The following is a 20211-nucleotide window of genomic DNA, read 5'->3' as shown; positions in this document are numbered from 1 at the left end:
AACATACACCACGCACAAACATGAATGTTACTTCAAACAACAGATGACGCACATTGTAAAAAATACTTCATAGATGGCGTGACAACAGCCGAGACGATGGGTCCGTCCGTATGAATACCAAGAATACCAAGACAAATAAAACTATAATTTTTGACATCATTTGTTACGTTTGCATGCAGATCAAGTTTGTTTCAAATTTTTACGCCCACATCTATCTGCTCCCGCAAATCGACAAAAATCGAATAACAAGCGTAATATTGAATTTAGAGTCTAGACAATAATAACTTCCTGAGAATTTGGATGTGATCGGATATAAATTATTAAGTTAATTTATTTAAGAAACACTTTTGTATGGTAAATTACGCCTATTGCAATGTGATCACCACTGCTTTTCTGATAATCTGGTATATTTTGACTTCTTTGATATATTTTAAATGTATAACTTCATTGATATACCAAATATGATCGTTGGTATATTCTAGTATTTTGCGGTATATTATTTGATATATTTTTAGAATTATGCTGCACTGTTTTGTCTATATTTAAAAGGAGTAGCGAATATCTCACAGTCGAGCATACTCGACTGTAGCTGTCTTAATTGTTTTCATTGTGTTCTTATTAGCATGATAAAATTAACTCGTTTTTATTTTGCAAAATATCGGTCACAGTCTGACTGGTCAAACTAGTTTCATACTTTCTGCATGCAAGTTTAAACAAATGATGAATAATTCATTCATCAATGTGTTCGACAAGAAGTGCGATGCGTATAAAAAGGAACGATTTTTCATTTATGGCTTTAGTTTCTCGTAAATTGAACGCAAGTTCTGTCATATTCCTTATACACTGTAAAGGATTGGAATTTCGCCACGAGAGACAAAATAAATTGTGGAACACAACATTTCAGGTATATGCAGTTACAGATAAATTACTTGATAATTAGTAGAACAACTAACAATAATCAATGCAAGCAATATCTATCTAGATTTAGTAATCGATTATTATTATTATTATTATAACTTACTTTTTAATTATGAGTTACTCAGAACAAATTTACAAATACATATAAAATTGTAAATAAAATCATTAAGTGCGTATTATTTAAATTGTTGACCAAATCACGACGGTACTGTAAGCGGAAAAAAGTGCAGTGCCTACTTTGCGGCCATCTGTTAAGAGTGATCTAATTTTAAGTGACATCATCACCGGGGATCACCATAAATCTTTATTTTAATTAAATTCGAAATAAATAATTAGTATGTTATACGCATTACTGCATCAGATCTACGGCATTGATGTGAAAGCCGATATGTGGATTTGGCAAGAGGTTAAAAACGTATAAATAATGAGCAATTGTTTGTTTATTTCAGTTGTTTACAAGTGTGATACAAGATGCGTCTATTGCTTGCCGCCTGTTTCATTAGTGTTCTTTATACACTTGATTTTCGGAATTCCTTCTCAAAAGCAAGTGACGACGAATCACCGCAATTAACGGATGAAGATATTGAGACAGTTGGATTATTGAAAAATTGGACTATCGCCGCCAGGCTAGATATGTTATAGACGCAAAATGGTCAAGTCACTTGTGGATTATAAAATTGCTGATAACGTGACACTTGAATGGGCAGAAGAGATTACCAATGAATGGGAGCGTCATCTTCCCCGAGAACTGCCTTACAATTATACCTATAAGTCACTATTAGAGGAATGTTATGAAACGTATTTATCAGAGGAAAGGATAGAAAAGAAAAATATGTACAATACTTGGACAAACGGTGAATTCGAAGTTATCTTTAAGGCATTTGACGATAAGCGTAACGCTTTTCTGCAAGAGATGAAAGACGAGGTGAAGAAAACCTACGAAAAACTTAGCGAAAAACCAAAAGAATTCTACCGATATACTATCGATTTAGCTAATTCAAATAGCGGATTAGCGGCTTTGGGTATACATAAACTATTTGATAGGTTAGTGACGGACTTGTAATTTTCAACAAACATTTAAAAATAAAAAATACCAATTGAAAAATATGTGCAAGATATGATGTGCTCTTTATAATTGTAAACATTTTGCATATGATAAACTGTATGTATTAAGTTACTTAATAATTAATAATTAATTTAAGTATATCAAATTCAAGACAAAGCCATTGTTTGTTGATACAATATAAACTTGACACCTCCATTATTCGTTCTCATGTAGATGCGAAAGCATGAGTTCAAATTTAATACACATTAGAAGGATATTATGCTGTTTTTGTTTTGAATTAAAAACATTTAGGACGCGTATTTATTAATTAGTTGGGCCGAATCCCGGCGGTACTGCAATACCGGGCCAACCCGTGACAGAGGTGGAGCAAGCTCCTAGCACTCCGTCTGATTCCAAAAATCAGTTTAACATTTGTTGTTCTCCAATGGAGAAACTATCAGATGTTAAGCTGATAAGAACAGATACTACACTTTGATCTTAGCCATGAGGCCGAGAAGCGATAACTTAAATTTTTTTCTACCCTCATCACTCCATAAAATGAGTGTTATAACAGCTTGTGAATTTTAAGAAAAATGTTACATAAAAAAGAACAGTGCCTACTTTTCGGTGCTCTATTAAGAGTGGCCTAATTTCACAAAGTCACATCACCACCAGGAACCACAATAAATTCATATTTTATTTAAATTGATATTACTGCATCAGATCTACGTTATTAAAGTGAAGCCGATATGTAGATTAGGAAAGGGGTCAAAAACTTATAAATAAAGAGCGATTCTTTATTTATTTCAGTTTTTTTTATTGCCAGTTTTGTTACTGTTATTTATACACTTGTTTGTCAAAATTCCTTTTCGAATGCAAGTCCAGTCAGATCACCTCCATATAGAGACAATTAAAATATTGAATCTTTGGGAATCTGGCACCACTACGATTTCTATCAGATGCAAAACAAGACTTTATACACAATGAGCAAGTCAATTGTGGATCATAAAATTGTTGACAATATGACACTTGAATATGACGATGAGTTCAAGGTCCGCTATATTTTTTATATAGTTTCGAAAGACATATATCATATATTAGTATAGAACTTGTAGTTTTAATTAAGTATTTAAGCAATAACCAAGTTGAATTTTTCATTAATACCAATACATATGTATATAAATATGTATATCATAATAATTTTAAACATTTTCTGTATGACTCGCTATACGAGATTCCTGAATAAACTATTTTTCTTTTATTAACCCAAAAATAACATTTAACACATTTCCAAAAATAGGTAGTAAATATATACATATATTATAATCGCGACAAGAAATACAAATAAATTTTAAAAACCGCAAATTAGGTACTTTCTTTTTTCATCAAGTCGAAAATCAAATTTTAACAACACCTTCTTTTGTTAAAGGTAATTTTGATTAAATAATCGTGAATAACCGCACCCTCACACCCTCACTATGGGCAAAAATAAATTCTGATTTCAAATAAATTTTTCGTCTCTAGAGATTATTCTATAGTACAAACTCAAAACCTAGCTTATGTCAAATTGCAATAACGAACTGCAAAATTTAAGATTAGGGCATTGATAATAAAAGATGCAACAAAAAAAGACGGAAATAAATATTGTAAGTAAAAAACTAATCGAAAAAAGAATTCCGTTAATGATCTGATTCATGATATTTACTTTTAAGACATAGTTCACAAAATAAGATAAATACATAATATTATTCTGGTTAAAATCAAGTATTGGACTTTACATTTTTTAAGCATAAGCCATAAATAAAATATTTTTAAATTCACAAATTTTAGTAAAATCGATAAATGTTTAAAAATAAACAAAATTTGTTAATCAATAAAATAAAATAAAAAATGTATAAACGCAATGATTTCCTGACTGTCATCCTTTGATATGCAAATGCTGATAAATAACTGTCGCGCTTCACAAATTGGCAACATTCACACTCACACTAACACAAGGAAGAACGAAACAAATACGAAGCTGTCAATAAAAAGTGTTTCAATTCTCTAACTTTGAACTGTAGGCAATCAATTCAAGAAGACTACTTGATTTCTTGCACAGTTGAGGAAGACAACAATCAAAAGATAGACCAAACAATTAATCATTTCAATTTTCCAAACGACTTGGCACGCCATTGGAGAACAAAACAATTTGGTAGCCTGAAGAACGTAAAAGAAATAGGCAACTATCAGGACACAGTTGCAATGTCAGCAGTTGCCATGTCCTTGTTTTTCTTGTGGATACTTACATTTGCATGTTGCCACAGGAGAAAATCGCTTTGTGATTACCCCACGAGGGCGTCTCCTTACATTTATTTTTGAAGATACTTATATATTTACTTATATGTATATACTTTCGTGCTAGCTGAATGTACATACATATGCATTGGTAGATGGATAAAAATATAAATATAAGCTTTATTAAACTGGGTATTTTATTTCATTAAATTGACTTTCTAATACGACTTTAAAGTCTGCTGATTGCGCAAATAATAATATATATTATTTCGAATTAACTCGTTTTTTGCAGAATATCTTAGCGGTTACAATCTAACTGGTTAAATCTCTTTCACACGATCCTTCCATACAAGTTTAATAATCTTATTTCAGACCTACATTCGTCATTAAGGTGAAAGTGAGTGAGAGTTGAGCAAGAGACAACAAATTCATACTAGGGAGCGATTCTTTCAATGATTTTTTCAGTTGCTTATACAAATTTACGCAAAATGAGTCGTCTTCTTGTCGCCGGTTGTGTTATTAATCCTAACGAAGCACAAAATTGCTAACAACAAGTAAGAAAGCTACAGTCGAGTGTACTCGACTGTGAGATACCCGCCACCCATTTGGAATAAAAAGAAATATATTTTGCGGTATTTTCTCAAAATATACCGAAAATACTGCAAAAATACTAAAAATATACCGAATGGTATATTTGGTATATCGACATAGTACCGCATTCAAAATATACCATAGACGGCACAATATACCAGATTGTCAGCCAAAGCAACTCAGACCCCTAGTAAGTAGGCGCTTTTGCCCATACAAAAGTATTTCTTTAATAACTTCGACAATTTTTATCTGATTGCAACCAAATTTTCGGGAATCATAACTACTATAGTTATTATTGTATATACCAAAATTCGGAACTCTAGCTTTAAAATTACGCTTGTTATTCGATTTTTTTGATTTGCGGGGGCGGAAGTGGGCGTGGCAAAAATTTGAAACAAACTTGATCTGCGTGCAAACATAACAAATGCTGTCGAAAAAAAAAATTATAGCTCTATCTCTTATAGTCTCTGAGATCCAGTGTTTCATACGGACAGACGGACAGACGGACAGACACACAGACGGACAGACGGACATGGCTATATCGTCTCGGCTGTTGACGCTGATCAAGAATATATATACTTTATAGGGTCGGAGATGCCTCCTTCTACCTGTTACATACATTTCCTGCCGGCACAAAATTATAATACCCTTCTACCCTATGGGTAGCGGGTATAAAAAGACACTTGAATGGGCAGAAATAGCTTATTCATAAGCAATTTAAGAATATTTTGAACCCGTCGGTATAAAAACTAAATGACAATACAAAGATTTCTTCCAAAATTGTGATCGAAAAAACAAATAATTCAGATTTGAAACAGGAACTCCTAGCCAAATGCAAGTTGCTTATTATATTAATAAATAGCTTGCCTCCTACATTTTAAAAGAATACACAATTTTATTTTTAAACAATGTGAATAATTTAAAAGCACTAATTTAATTGAACTATTGCTATTGCTTGTTTAAGTTAATTTTGCTGAATTTTCTTTACCTTACCATAGTAAATATATCATACACGAGATTTATCAAACGGCTCTGTTTTTGTCATTTAAATTGAGCGTATGAACAAGATTAGGAAATATGTTCAACATTTATATAAAAAATAAACATTTTATACTTTGTACTTTTGTACTGTTTAAACCAAGATTAGACTTTTGCTATTAAATACTATACTATAAATTAATTAGTATGTACATATTATTGCATCAGACCTACGTCATTTACGTGATTAGATGAGGTTCTAAAAACGTATAAAATGAAAACGATTCTTTGATTATTTTAGTTGTTTCACAACTTTTATACAAGATGCGTCTTTTGCTTGTCATCAGTTTTGTTATCGTTTTTTATTCACTTGATTTTCGAAATTTATTTTCAAATGCAAGTCCTGCCGCATCACCGCCACTAACGGAAGAAGATAAAGATACCATTGGAATATTGAGACTATGGGGCAACGCCAAGAGCTACGGTTTCTTGCAGGAACAAAATGTGACCTTATACAAAATGGCTAAGTCAATTGTGGCCCATAAAATTGCTGACAATAAAACACTTGCCTGGGCATCAGCAATTACCGATGACTGGGATCCCGATCTTAAACAAATTTCTGAGAATACTTTAAGTAATATTGATGAGGATCCTGAAACTTTACTAAAACATTTTTACAATGTTTATAAGTCAGAAAATAAGTCGCGAAAGAGAACTAAGTTTAACACTTGGACAAACGGAGAATTCGAGATCATCTTCAAAGTATTTAATAATAAGGTTAAGACTTTAAAAAAAGAACTTGAGGATATGATGGATAAGTTTATAGAAAAACTAAGCGACAACACAAAAGTCTTCTACCGAAGTTTAATCGAAAAATCTAGCAATCCAGATAAGAATCAGGCGTTCAAAGCCAAAAGCAGACTTTACGATAAATTGGTTATGAACCGGTACTTTTAGATACGCAATGAAGAATTAAATAATTGTTCTCTTGTGTCTTCTTGTTAAATGTAAAAATTGTCTTACTATTGCATGATAAGATTTTGCACAATAAAATGGGTTTCAATCAACATTAGTATAAAGTTGATTCGCAAAAACGAATAATTTTTGGTAATTCTTTATTGCCTTCGCAGTTCAACATAAACTAATGTTAATACTTAAGATTACAAAAATTTGTTTAAATCAATCCTATACCTTTTAACAAGACCGACAAGACCTTTTATTATTTGAAGAAACGAAATGAATGATGATAATGAGATTGCTGCAGATAGAACTCTACGATGGGCAAAAGTGATGGCTAGCGGGTATAAAAACAAATAAAACCACACTCATTGCTTATTTGTATGGCGACAATATGCCAAGCACATATAATTGCAATATTATTGATTTAAAAATTTTGATTTAAAATTTTATATATAATCTTGAGAATCCAAACTACAATTTCTCTTGACGAGAAAGTGCTTCAAACGCTTTTCTTTTATTTTTTTGTAATTATCCATCTTGATGCTTCTCTTCACTTTGCCGACATGAGTGCGGAATAATAGGTTGCCCATTATTTCACACTTGGATCTGCTGGTTTGACATCCACAGTATCGGAGTATCGATACGCTTACAATTTTTTTTTGCTGTGAACTGCGGAACTTGTGAATGTAATGTGCATGCAAACCCTTATAATTCACAATCAGTTATGATGCATCTTAGTTAGAGTCTTTGCCGTTAACAGTGGGTGATTACTCTGGCTTCTTTTCAGCTGTCGAATAAATCTTTCGCCTTTTACTAAAGATTTCCGTGGAAAGGAGCACTCTAATGAGTCTAACTTGAATTTTTAGTGCTGTGCTTGGCGACTATCGTTGCTAGGCCAATTAATAAATACATTATGAAGAATGAGGAAAATGACGTGATCTCACAGATCTCTGCTAGAATTATGTCACAATATTAAAGATTCTTACGACAAATTTTAAATTCTTATTCACGGGACGTTAATAAATTTGAATATATTAAATATACGTATATTTAAAGTATGAAATGTTCGCATATCATCGCTCTGAAAACTGCAACCACAATAGAAAGACAGTGAATAATTAAATAATTAAAATCTAATTTTTTTTTGCCAAATATCGTTGGTTACTTACATATGTACAGCATTCAAGGTTTACGATGATTAATTTAAACTTTATATGTATTTTTATTTCTATAATTCCTCGGACGTATGTATATACATATACTATATACATGCATATATTTGAGTCATTAATGTGATTTTTTGTTTGTTGATACCTCATCTTCAACATAAACTTGATAACTCAATTTTTGTTTTTATGTATTTGTGAAAACATTTGCTGTGGATAGTATAACATATAAAATAGAGTATAGAAACACTTCCCAAGTTACACACTTAAAACTATTTGATTAAATAATCATGATTGAGCGAAAAATTTGACCTTGGTGGAGAACATTAAATTGTTATTTCAATCAAAATTTTCAGATGGTTTTAGACCTACGTCATTTTAATGAAAGCGGATGTACAATGTACATAGATTAGTCGAGATTCTAAAAACGTATAAATAGAGAACGATTCTAAGGTCTTTTGAGTTGTGTAAATTCTAAGCAAGATGCGTCGTTTGCTTGCCGTCAGTTTTTCTATTTTCTTATATGCCTTTCTTTTTCGAAATTCCCTTTCGAATGCAAGTCCCGTACGATCACCGCCATTAACGGAAGAAGATATCGAGACAATTAAAGTATTGAAAAATTGGGGTACCGCATCTATCAAAGGTATCTATCACATGAAAAACAAGGCTTTATACACAATGGCCAAATCAATTGTGGATCATAAAATTGCTGACAATGAGACACTGGAATGGGCAGAAGGGATTATCGATAAATGGAATCGTTATATTACCGAAGACCATCTTTGCGAGATAGCTCATAATTATCCATTAGCAGATTTTTACAAAACCTATTTGTCAGAAGGTACTACAGAAACAAGGAATCAATTTAATACTTGGACAAACGGTGATTTCGAGGCTATATTTAAGGCTTATGACAATGAGGTTAAGGCTCTCATACAAGATTGGGACGATAAGGTGAATAAGTCATTTGAAAAACTTAGCGACAATACAAAAGATTTCTACCGAACCTCGATCGAAAGAGCTAAAACTCCAAATAAAGAGTTACAGTTCGATGCTTTATATGACATATACAATATATTGGTGAAGAACTTGTAGTTTTATTTAAGCTTTTAAAAAGAAATACAAATTAAATGTTTCATCAATTTCAATAGTAAAATGTGTATCATCACTTATAATTATAAACATTTGGTTGCATAAAATGTTCTTCACTTATCTTATTTTTTCTATGTACAAATTTTTATATCTGTTAAAATGTATAATAAATGCATCAAAATGGAGTCAAAAACATAACATAAATCTTAAAACCACTTGATATATGTATTAATTCATTTCTTAAAATTGTAGAAACCGGTTCCCTTAGTTATATTAAATATAATTTTGATTGAATAATCAAAAATAACTTCATATTAACTTTCCCATCCTTATTTTGGACAAGTATGAATTTTTATTGATGTATTTGATTTTGCCAAAGTACACGCAACATAATTAGAAAGCTTATTATTTTGTTCATACCTACGACACTTAAGAGAAAAAATATGTAGATTAGTTAAGACGCTAAAACCTAAGGTTCTTATCAAAATCATAAGACATTTAAATAACTTGAATTTATTCCCTCATGGAATATTTCTAATAAGTTCTTTGTCTTTGCTTTCGTCACAAATACACTTGTCTGTTTGTAAATTTAATTCGCATTTCATTGTCTAAAAGAAATTAACATAGATATTAACAATAAAAGTAATGACGTACTAAGATTAATCTTCGACATTTCTCCGTTAATATTAGCGTGATCAGTCGTTCAGTCGGTGTCTATATAAGCTGTAGACGGTCATTTGAATCGTTAGTTTGTTTTGGAAATTTTTTAAAGATGCATATTGCGTTTATATTGATTATCATCCTTCTGGTCTGTATTAATAAAGCTAAGCTTCCTAAGGTTGATGTCAGAGTGCGAGTGAGAAGCGATGCGATAATATTGAGCGAGAACGAGCGATAAACCACTGCAACCTTTTTTATATGCAATCGCTCGAAAGATGGCAGAGTGAGAGCGAAGCGAGTAGCGAGTTCAAGCGAGAAAGCGAGAGCAAAGCGAGAGAGCAGTTTGCAACCTGCTTTATCGCTCTAAGTCTTATAGACGATTTGAAACAAGTTGCTGAAGACACTCAAGTACTCGTTAATAAGGATGAGATAAAAACGTTGATTGCTATAGCTGAAACAATAGCTGCACATCATATTGCGCCTAAAGAGGATATTGAATATTGGCAAACATATTCCGAGAAGTTAAGATCTTGGAATGTTACAGTCTCTAGAGATTATTCTCTAGTAGAAGTAAGAAACCTGCCTATATATTCTTTGAAACTGTTAAATCAATATTCAAATGGGGGCTATGCCAAGTTGCGAGACGATTTTGTGAAACTCGTAGAGCAACGATGTGCGGCATTTAAGATTACTGCTTTGAAAATAATAAATGCAGCGAAAAAGTCTGGAATTATACATGTTCCGATAAAAAACAAATTAATACGTTTGGATGAGATAGAAATAAGCGAGGCAAATTTGTCCTTAAACATAACTAATCCTGAAGTTAATTTCATTTATACCCTGGTTCATCGCATCTAAAGTTTAATATTAAGTATAAAATTGTGAATTTGTAATATACGAAATTATATGTTGCACTATGCTGCTTAAAATAATGTAATGACACAGCAAAAGTTTTCGATAATAATCATAAAAATTGTGATGGGAATTTGATGATTTGATTTCTAATGATTATACATTTTAATTTACTTAAAGAAATTGTAATAAATACAAATGTTAAAATGTTTTTCTTTGAATCAAGTATTGGTCTTCCAATCTCTCAACCATTACAAATAAAAAGAAAAAAGCAACGCCGACAAAAATTTAAAAACCATCCCAAAAGTTTGAAATATTGCTTAAAATGTTTGAAAATAAACATTTAATTGATTGACTTGATCCGCGTGCAAAAATTTCAAGGAATGTCATTAAAAACAATAGTTTTACCTCTTGTAGTCTCTGATCCAATGTTTCATACGGATCATCGACAGACAGGGGCTCTTCTCAGCTGTTGGGTTATATCTTAATATACAGACAGAGGGAGATGAACACATTTACTATAGATCCAAATCTATAAACCCGTTCAGCCCTAAAGCAAGCATAAAGACTGCATAACTACATTTATTAATTAATTGGGCCGAATCCCGGCGGTACTGCAATACCGGGCCAACCCGTGACAGAGGTGGAGCAAGCTCCTAGCACTCCGTCTGATTCCAAAAATCAGTTTAACATTTGTTGTTCTCCAATGGAGAAACTATCAGATGTTAAGCTGATAAGAACAGATACTACACTTTGATCTTAGCCATAAGGCCGAGAAGCGATAACTTTAACATCGTCAATACACATCACTCCATAAAATGAGTGTTATAACAACTTGTGAATTTGAAGAAAAATGTTGCCTGAAAAAAGTGCAGGGCTACTTTAGGGGTAGTTTATTAAAGGTAAGTCTTCATTCACCTTCACACCATCACCAACGTCAAGGTTAGCCAAAATAAATCAACAATACTATTGTACATATTATTATTAAAGCCTTGTTTAGGGATGAAGAAGATTTGTCAATATGTTAAGAATCTATAAAAATAGAACGCTCGGTTATTACAGTATATAAATATAAGACCAGATGAGTCTCTGGTTTATCGTCATTGCAGCATAACCTTGGACATCAACATATAAATATTTTAACGAACTTTACCAAAGTGTTCAACATATTATAAATGATTTAGCATACACTTTATTGCATTAGACTTACGTCATTTAGTGAAAGCAAGTATAAAATAAGTGAATTTACAATTATGATTATTATATGAGTCGAAGAAGAATTAGGACTGATGCTAAGATCGTACAAAAAAAAAAACGATTCATTGGTCATTTCAGTCACTTTGTTGTGTTGGGAACTTTTTTACTTCATCAACATTTACTGAAAAAGACACAGAAACTACCGAAGTATCTTAGGAAAACCGACAAGACTTACTATTAACATATTTGAAGAAATTAAATGTAACTTCATAATTGACAAAGTCAATTATAGGAAATAAGATAGGAGATAATAGGACTCTTCTTTGGGAGGAAGAGATTACCGAGCATTGGGATCCAGCATCACAATTGATTTATAAACATACTTTATACCAGAAGCAAATTAGTACAAGATTTCTAGTGGCAGGATATACTATATATATTATTCGATCATTACCTTCAGCTTGTTTTTGAATTCATTGTAAACTTAATAGCAAAAGGTTTGTTACAGCTAAGACTCACAAGACCGAGTACTAGCTGACCTCAATTGAACCAGTTTCTTAATAGTTGTATATGTTAGATGCGAATATGCGAAATTAACCACACACTCAATAAATATCAATCCAACACATTTGAATTTTAATTCAAATTATTGCATAGTTGATCCGAGCCGCTGCGACATTATTTGTTTCTCCATAGTAAACTGATAATAAACGATTTCTTGAACGGTTGTCAATTGCACCCAGAAGTAATGCATTTTGAAATCATACCCCTACAATTCACAATCAGTTATGGCGTGACTTTGGTAGTCTCCTAGCGGTTAACATGTTGTAGGTACTCTGGCTTCTTTTCAGCTGTCGAATAAATCTTTCGCCTTTTACTAAAGATTTCCGTGGAAAGGAGCACTCTAATGAGTCTAAAATAAATTTTTTGGGTTGTGCCTGGCAACAATCGTCGCCGGGCCGTTTAATAATACATTATCAAGTATGAGCAAATGGCGTGATGATCTTCCAGACATGTCTGCTATAATTAGATGTGTCGCAGCATTGGGAATTCTGACGTCAATTTTAAATGCTTATTTATGGGTCGTGACTTGTGACGTTATTTTTGATTAAACGTAATGAGATTAGACAGAATGTTTGTTTTCAATGTTAAGTAAAAATATATGACTAACATGAGATTAATTGAGCTTCACCTAATTTCTATTGAACTAAACGACAATTACAAATTTATTCATTTCAGACAAAGACGACAATTTTCCTAAAATAACTAATAACATTGTAGAAATCCCTCAAGCTCAGTTGTATGTCATCGAAATGACTTCGCCTTAGCATGTCGGCAAATTTAAAGCCAATCGCCTTTATTTCTTTTCATTTTAATTGAATTATTTTTATGGGTTTCCTGGTCTCTTACTCGCTGCTTCGCCTTCTTCGTCAATATTGCTGCATAAATAAAACATAAATTAGATGAACAAATCCCCTAGGATAATGGCGTAAGAATCAAATCAGTGCGACACTCTCTACATGCCCGGCATGCAAATGCCTCTGAAAGTAGGCTATGCCGGGCATACTAAAATGAATTATGTTGCTACAAGTAAAGTATGGTCGGGGTACGATGGGCGAGTCTAGGGTCAGGGTTCGTATTACATTTGGTTAGTTCATAAAGCGCAGTCAAGTCTGACCAACGTTTCGCCTCACTGAGATGAGACAAACACACATACTACAATTCTCAATGGCTTTGCTTTACCTTTTTTCGTTTCTCGTTTTCTGTGTTTTCGTTTTTGGCATTTTCTGGAATCCCGAGCCCATAAAAAGGCTCAAGTTTTGTTGACTAGAACAGTAAATTTACATGCGAGCCAAAACTTTGCTCTAGCCTTAAACGTCGAACTTGAACTATAATAAAAATCCAAAGGCATCCCGTACAACTTTCAACTCACATAAACATAAATTGCGGCCGTAATTTTTGGTCAGGTTGGCATTCCGTTTGTCTGTTGTCTGGTTTTTTTGGGGGTTGTCAGACCATTCTCACTGTTCAATGTCTCCATGCCGTGTTTGTGTTATTGTAATTGCGCTTAACTGTGCAGGCGAGTTGTCATTACCCAACCCATTTATTCCAAGCAGTTAACATTAAGTTTAATTTGTCTAATGCTCGAACCCTTTTAATGTCATTACAGCACCTTGGGAATTTGATAAAGCCTTAACACACACCAAATTATGATGATCTTTTGTTTGTATTGTCTTTGCTAAACAAAAGAGACTTTAGTTTTGCGAGTTATTCATTGATAAACTCTATTAATTTATGATTTAAGAAAATGAGAAGCAATATTTAATTTTATTTGTTTATTACAGTTATTTTAAAATTATATCCTATCAGATGCTTGTTGTCGAACAACAATTACTTATAAAAGATAAAAGAGATAGTTAAGCTTTAAATCAGGGAATATTGTATTTACTCATTAAGCATGGCGTACCATTGATATAATCAGTAAAGTTCGCTCGTTTAATTAAATTAGTAGTAATCATATTGATATTGATGAAATCTAATAATAAGTGTCATTAAACTCTTCATCAATATGTTTAGCTTCTCTCGAGAATCCCAGTTTTAAATTCAGAAAAACATTGTAATTCTAAATCAGAATTTAATTCTTCGAATTATTGTTAACTTGTTGCTTCTCGATCATTTTAAATAATATTTTAGCCTAGCTTTTAACGATTGGAAATATTTGGATACCTTTTGCTAAATATACATATATAAAATGTTAAATGAATAGTATTATCAGCATACTATTCTGACTATAATCATCAAATGTGACATAGACGCTAAATCCGAAAATAATTATCTTTATGGAATACAATACAATTATGTCATCATTTATTGTTTTATTTATGAAGATAACCAACCAAGTCTTCCATCGGCATCTATATTTATATCGAACTTGTTTTGAATTTCAAATATTATTCTCAGTTTCACAAGAAACACGAATAATATGAGTGGCTCTAGTTTCATATTAACGTCAAGTCTCTGGCGAGTCTCAAATCTTCGCGACATCGGCAGCTCTCCTCCAAGTGATACATGAGTTCTCTTAAGACAATTGTCTTCTCCAATTTGTATACCTAAATACCACAAATTCTGACTGAGAGAAACATTTTAGTAAAGTAAATGAAAATACTAGACAATAGTAGTAATTAAAAACATCCATATTATTGCTTTTTTTGATTGTTTGCTTTATTTTAAAACGTTTTGTCTTTTAAGAACTAAGATAGCAATGCAAAAATTTCGGATTCACGATTTTTAAGAAATTTATTATACCATTCATCCATTTTAGCATCAGTATATCCAGCTTCCCTATAAGAACGAATAATTTCAGTAGCTCTAGCTTCGAATTCATCAAGTATTTGTGTTCTTAATTTATCGCATCTTAAGTTGATTTCAGACATGTCACCATTTACCAAATTGTTCAAAGTGTCACTTGGTATGTTGATAAAAATGTTAGTGCTGCCTTCCATTTTTTCGACGGAGAATTTATGGGCGTTTTTGGGCCAAGTTTCATCCCAATCAACTAACTTATTCAGATACATTTGCACCTTCTCAATATCCGTTTGCTTATTATTCTTATTGTCAACTACTTTTTGACAAGCTATTATGTGGCATTTTAAAATTGCACGCTCATACAATATTGTAGTCTCGTTAGCAAGCTTTGTCAAATCCTCTTTGAGATTATTTCTTGTTGGAGCAGTACTCACGAAGCTCTGTAATAATTTTAAGTTTTATAAACAACTTCTTACTGTACTTTTTTGTTTGTTTTAGACTACCAACCAAAGCTACGAGAACCAATACGAGTATGCAGCGCATCTTGTTAAAATTATTGTAGTCAATATTTGGAGGAATTTTGCTCAGTTTATATACGATTTGCACAGCTTTGAAAAAAAATTCGTACGCGCTCAACAGCCGAATAATCACACAGTTCGGATCAGCCGATCAAACTTGCATGCGCTCACATTTTCGTTGTAGATTTTAAATCCACTCGGGTGCGATCGATTTTTTGTTTCACTCCAAATTGTTCGGCTCGTGTTCAGCATAATGATTTCGGGCGCTACTCATTCGGTTCAACAATCATTTTTTTCGAACAAGAATAGCACTCAACTCACAAAAATCAACTCGTATGATTTTACTCATGCGCGCAGCAAAAGGTACTTTTTCTGCACAGATGAAATGTGTGAAGACAAAAAAAAGAAGCAACAACAACAAGCTTCAAGAAGCTCGCATAGAAATTGTTATTTTACATGCATTCGTAATGCTCATTTCGTGTCGTCAACGACACGATCAACTCGAATTGATCCGAATGATGCTTTTAATACAAATTTTAAGTTTTCAGATAGCTTCTGGAAATTTTAAAAATTACTCCCAACTAATTTATTATTAACTTAGCATACTTAGTTAACATTGCTGCCTTTAATATAAGCCTACTCTAGCTTTTAGCGATTAGAAATATTTGGATACTTTTTGCTAAATATACATATATTTAATTGTCGAAATGTTAAAATGTTAAATGAATAGTATTATCATCATACTATTCTGACTATAATCAACAAATGTGACATAGACGCTAAATCAGAAAATAATTATCTTTATGGAATACAATACAATTATGTCATCATTTATTGTTTTATTTATGAAGATAACCAACCAAGTTTTCCGCCGCCATCTATATTTATACCGAACTTTTTTTAATTTCTCAGTTTCACAAGAAACGCTCTAGTTTCATATTTATAGTATGTCAAGACTCTGGCGATTCTCAAATCTTCGCAACATCGGCAGCTCTCCTCCAAGTGATACATGAGTTCTCTGAAGACAGTTGTCTTCTCAAATTTGTATACCTAAATGTCACAAATTCTTGTATATGTTACGTACATATATTATTATATATTATCAATGTATCGAGCTATACATACGTTATCGATTAGTCTGACCATCTGAAATTTAACTAAATTGACTGAGCGCAACATAACAAATAAAGGAAATGAAAATACTAGACAATCCAACAACATCCATATAATTACTTTTTTTTAATTGTTTGCTTTGTTTTAAAACGTTTTGTCTTTTAAGAACTTAGATAGTTAAGCAATGCAAAAATTTCGAGTTCACGATATTTAAGAAACCTATTATACCATTCATCTATCTCGTCATCAGTATATCCAGCTTCCCCATAAGAACGAATAATTTCAGTAGCTCTAGCTTCGAATCTATCAAGCATTTGTTTGTTTAATTCACCGCATTTTGATGTGATTTCGAATATGTCACCATTTACCAAATTGTTCATAGTGTCCATACTTGTTTTCTCGGTAAAAAGGCTAGTGCTTTCTTCAATTTTTTCATAGTCGATTTCATTGGCATGTTTGGGCCAACTTTCATCCCAATAAACTAACTTATTCAGCAACATTTGCACCTTCTCAATATCCGTTTGCTTATTATTCTTATTGTCAACAGCTTTTTGACAAAATAGTATTCGGCATTTTAAAGTTACACGCTCACTCAATAATGAAGTCTCATCAGCAAGCTTTCTCAAATCCTCTCTGAGATTATTTCTTGTTGGAGCAGTACTCACGAAGCTCTGCAGAAATACAAGTTTTAAGTTTTACAAACACCTTCTTGCTGTAGTTTTTTTTTGTAGACTACCAACCAAAGCAACAAGAATCAATACGAGTATGCAGCGCATCTTGTTAAAATTATTGTAGTCAATATTTGTCGGAATTTAGATCAGTTTATATACGATTTGCACAGCTGTGCGAAATACATTTGGAACTATTATCAGCTTATGTACATTCGCATTACGGATGTCTATTATCAACATCATGAAACCTTGAACTATAAAATTTGTTTATTGACGTAAACCCCAAATTCACAACTGATTTTATTTATGAAAAATAATAAAAGCCATTTTTAAATCTATTATAAATCTTATTAAATCTTATACAAATAATATAAGTAATAAACACCTACTACATTTTCTGCATTGTTTGCTTTATTCTTAAACATTTTTTGAATTAATAACTAAGAGTATTGAGCAATGAAAAAAATCCGCGCACACGATGTTGAAGAAAACTATACAATTATACAATTTATCTAACTATGCATCAGTATGTCCAGCTTCCTTATACAAACGAATAATTTCGGTTTCTCGAGTATGGAAATCATCAAACATTTGCTTCCTCATTTCTTCGTATTTTAACTTGATCACGTGGAAGTCACCATTTACATACGAATTTAAAGTGTCAAAACTTGGCTTCTCGGTCCAAAGGCCAACGCTTTTTTCAATTTTTCTGTAGTCTTCTTCACTGATACTTCTAGGCCAAGTTTTGTCCCAATAAACATACTGATCTAGTAACATTTGCATCTTTTCAATATCCGTTTGCTTATTATTCTTATTCTCAACTGCTTTTTGCCAAAATAGTATTTGGCATTTTAAACTTATACGTTTATGCTGTAAGGACCTCTCGACATTAAGCTTATTCAAATCCTCTACGAGATTATTTCTTGTTGGAGCAGTACTCACGAAGCTCTGTAATAATTTTAAGTTTTATAAAAGTTTTATTACTGTAGTATTTTTTCAAAGTACCAACCAAGGCTACGAGAACAATTACGAATATACAGCGCATCTTCTAAAAATTATTGTAGTGAATATTTGGAGGTATTTTGCTCAATTTATATACGATTTGCTCAAATGAGTGAAATAAATATATGTCTATTATCACCTTGCATTCGCATATGTCTATTATCAACATCAAGAGACCTTGAACTGTATATGTATATTTATTGACGTAAATCCAAATCTCATTTTATTTTTTAAAAATAAAAAAGCAAAAAATTAAATACTCGAGGTCCTCAATTTATACGTCTAATATATTGCTCAATTATACATTTTTTAAATACTTTTCAAAATTAAAGCTTGATGTGTTACTTTTAAATCTGTTTTTATAAAAATTTGAAGTAAATTTCAGAGTTAGCAGCTCAAAAATTTGAAAATTATTCTCAAGCATTCTATCATGCTTGCAATTTTAAAACATTTTTAAAATAATTGAAAATCATTATACCATCGGATTTTGTAATTTTACCCATTTTATTTTTAACTTTCATAGATGATGAATGTAAATATACTCATATCATCACTAATTCGCATGTTAACAGCGTACAAAATTTAGCTTTGAACTTCAACGCATAACACCTAATTAACAAAATAATGCATTTTATTGAATAGAAAACACTATAGAATAAATAAAATTTAAAAAAAAATTTCTTGCTTTATTGAAGTTATATGGAAACTAATTTCTTATTTTTTTTTTTATTTGTTAAGGTATAGCAACAAATTAAGAAAGTAACTATCTGGATATTTAACAAATAGGTCATATTTTTTATCTAACTCTTTATCAGTATACCCAGCTTCCTTAGATAAGCGAATTATTTCATTCGCTTTAGTTATGAATTCAGCATAAAGTTGTGATAACAATTCTTTGAACTTAGAATCAATCGCGTCGTAGGCACCATTTGTATAATAGTTTCGTTCACTCCTAGAAACCATTCTTGGTTCAAGGTCGGGGACGTATAATTCGTCGGAGTCAAAGTTTTTGCCGTTTTCAGCCCAAGTTTCATTATAATAAACCAACCTATCATGAAGTGTTTGCCACTTTGAAATATCCCTTTGTTTTATAAGCCGACTGTCAATTACTTTTTGGGAAAGTACTATTGACGTTTTTATATTTTCACGAAGGATAAGTAACTCGGTCTCCTTTGCAGCCTTTCTCAAATCATCTTTGAGAGTATTTGTTGTTGGAACAGTACTTGCAAGGCTCTGAAATAATTGTGGGCTTTATATGTTAAACAACTTGTGACTGTAGTTTTTATACCCGCTACCCATAGGGTAGAAGGGTATTATAACTTTGTGCCGGCAGGAAATGTATGTAACAGGTAGAAGGAGGCATCTCCGACCCTATAAAGTATATATATTCTTGATCAGCGTCAACAGCCGAGACGATATAGCCATGTCCGTCTGTCCGTCTGTCCGTCCGTCCGTCTGTCCGTCTGTCCGTCTGTCCGTCTGTCCGTATGAACACCTAGATCTCAGAGACTATATGAGATAGAGCTATAATTTTTTTTCGACAGCATTTGTTATGTTTGCACGCAGATCAAGTTTGTTTCACATTTTTGCCACGCCCACTTCCGCCCCCGCAAATCAAAAAAATCGAATAACAAGCGTAATTTTAAAGCTAGAGTTCCGAATTTTGGTATATACAATAATAACTATAGTATTACATGATTCCTGAAAATTTGGGTGCGATCAGATAAAAATTGTCGAAGTTATTAAAGAAATACTTTTGTATGGGCAAAAACGCCTACTTACTAGGGGTCTTAGTTGCTTTGGCTGACAATCTGGTATATTGTGCCGTCTATGGTATATTTTGAATACGGTACTATGTCTATATA

General features: G+C 32.2%; 4 protein-coding genes and 4 non-coding genes across 10 annotated transcripts in view; 2 read left to right on the top strand and 6 right to left on the bottom strand.

Annotated features, from left to right (window-relative positions):
* Nucleotides 1-20211, bottom strand: part of LOC132783620 (protein sickie) — a 213243-nt gene that overhangs the window by 186681 nt on the left and 6351 nt on the right. The window lies entirely within an intron of this gene.
* LOC132783778 (U2 spliceosomal RNA) lies at nt 2291-2485 on the bottom strand. Its single transcript, XR_009632194.1, has one exon. It is a non-coding gene; the product is annotated as a U2 spliceosomal RNA (small nuclear RNA).
* LOC132783788 (U5 spliceosomal RNA) lies at nt 7537-7649 on the top strand. Its single transcript, XR_009632203.1, has one exon. It is a non-coding gene; the product is annotated as a U5 spliceosomal RNA (small nuclear RNA).
* On the bottom strand, nt 11128-11322 carry LOC132783802 (U2 spliceosomal RNA). Its single transcript, XR_009632217.1, has one exon. It is a non-coding gene; the product is annotated as a U2 spliceosomal RNA (small nuclear RNA).
* On the top strand, nt 12568-12686 carry LOC132783784 (U5 spliceosomal RNA). The gene has a single exon (XR_009632199.1). It is a non-coding gene; the product is annotated as a U5 spliceosomal RNA (small nuclear RNA).
* On the bottom strand, nt 14943-15827 carry LOC132798391 (uncharacterized). The gene is made up of 2 exons (XM_060810238.1): nt 15550-15827; nt 14943-15482 (listed from the first exon to the last, which is right to left on the bottom strand). Exons 1-2 carry the CDS (start codon nt 15583-15585, stop codon nt 14988-14990), a joined length of 531 nt encoding a protein of 176 aa, XP_060666221.1. The 5' UTR covers nt 15586-15827; the 3' UTR covers nt 14943-14987.
* Nucleotides 16781-17606, bottom strand: LOC132798209 (uncharacterized). Of its 2 annotated transcripts, XM_060809984.1 has the most exons (3): nt 17414-17606; nt 17042-17344; nt 16781-16976 (listed from the first exon to the last, which is right to left on the bottom strand). In XM_060809984.1, the coding sequence occupies exons 1-3, from the start codon at nt 17447-17449 to the stop codon at nt 16965-16967; spliced, it is 351 nt and encodes a 116-aa protein (XP_060665967.1). In that variant the 5' UTR covers nt 17450-17606; the 3' UTR covers nt 16781-16964. The 2 variants fall into 2 exon arrangements, with proteins under 2 accessions (XP_060665967.1, XP_060665966.1); XM_060809983.1 differs by having other exon boundaries at nt 16781-17344; nt 17414-17603.
* Nucleotides 17748-18639, bottom strand: LOC132798515 (uncharacterized). Its single transcript, XM_060810396.1, has 2 exons — nt 18354-18639; nt 17748-18292 (listed from the first exon to the last, which is right to left on the bottom strand). Exons 1-2 carry the CDS (start codon nt 18387-18389, stop codon nt 17861-17863), a joined length of 468 nt encoding a protein of 155 aa, XP_060666379.1. The 5' UTR covers nt 18390-18639; the 3' UTR covers nt 17748-17860.

Source organism: Drosophila nasuta, chromosome 2L, assembly GCF_023558535.2.
Source record: "Drosophila nasuta strain 15112-1781.00 chromosome 2L, ASM2355853v1, whole genome shotgun sequence".
In the NCBI taxonomy this organism is placed as follows: Eukaryota; Metazoa; Arthropoda; class Insecta; order Diptera; family Drosophilidae; genus Drosophila; species Drosophila nasuta.
This window is presented reverse-complemented; position numbering and strand designations above follow the sequence as displayed.

Coding starts and splice junctions, on each gene's coding strand:
- LOC132798391 (XM_060810238.1), bottom strand. CDS start 15,585: ATGCGCTGCATACTCGTATTGGTTCTCGTAGCTTTG. Junction 15,483..15,549: donor TATTGGTTCTCGTAGCTTTG/GTTGGTAGTCTA, acceptor AAATTATTACAG/AGCTTCGTGAGTACTGCTCC.
- LOC132798209 (XM_060809983.1), bottom strand. CDS start 17,449: ATGCGCTGCATACTCGTATTGATTCTTGTTGCTTTG. Junction 17,345..17,413: donor TATTGATTCTTGTTGCTTTG/GTTGGTAGTCTA, acceptor GTATTTCTGCAG/AGCTTCGTGAGTACTGCTCC.
- LOC132798515 (XM_060810396.1), bottom strand. CDS start 18,389: ATGCGCTGTATATTCGTAATTGTTCTCGTAGCCTTG. Junction 18,293..18,353: donor TAATTGTTCTCGTAGCCTTG/GTTGGTACTTTG, acceptor AAATTATTACAG/AGCTTCGTGAGTACTGCTCC.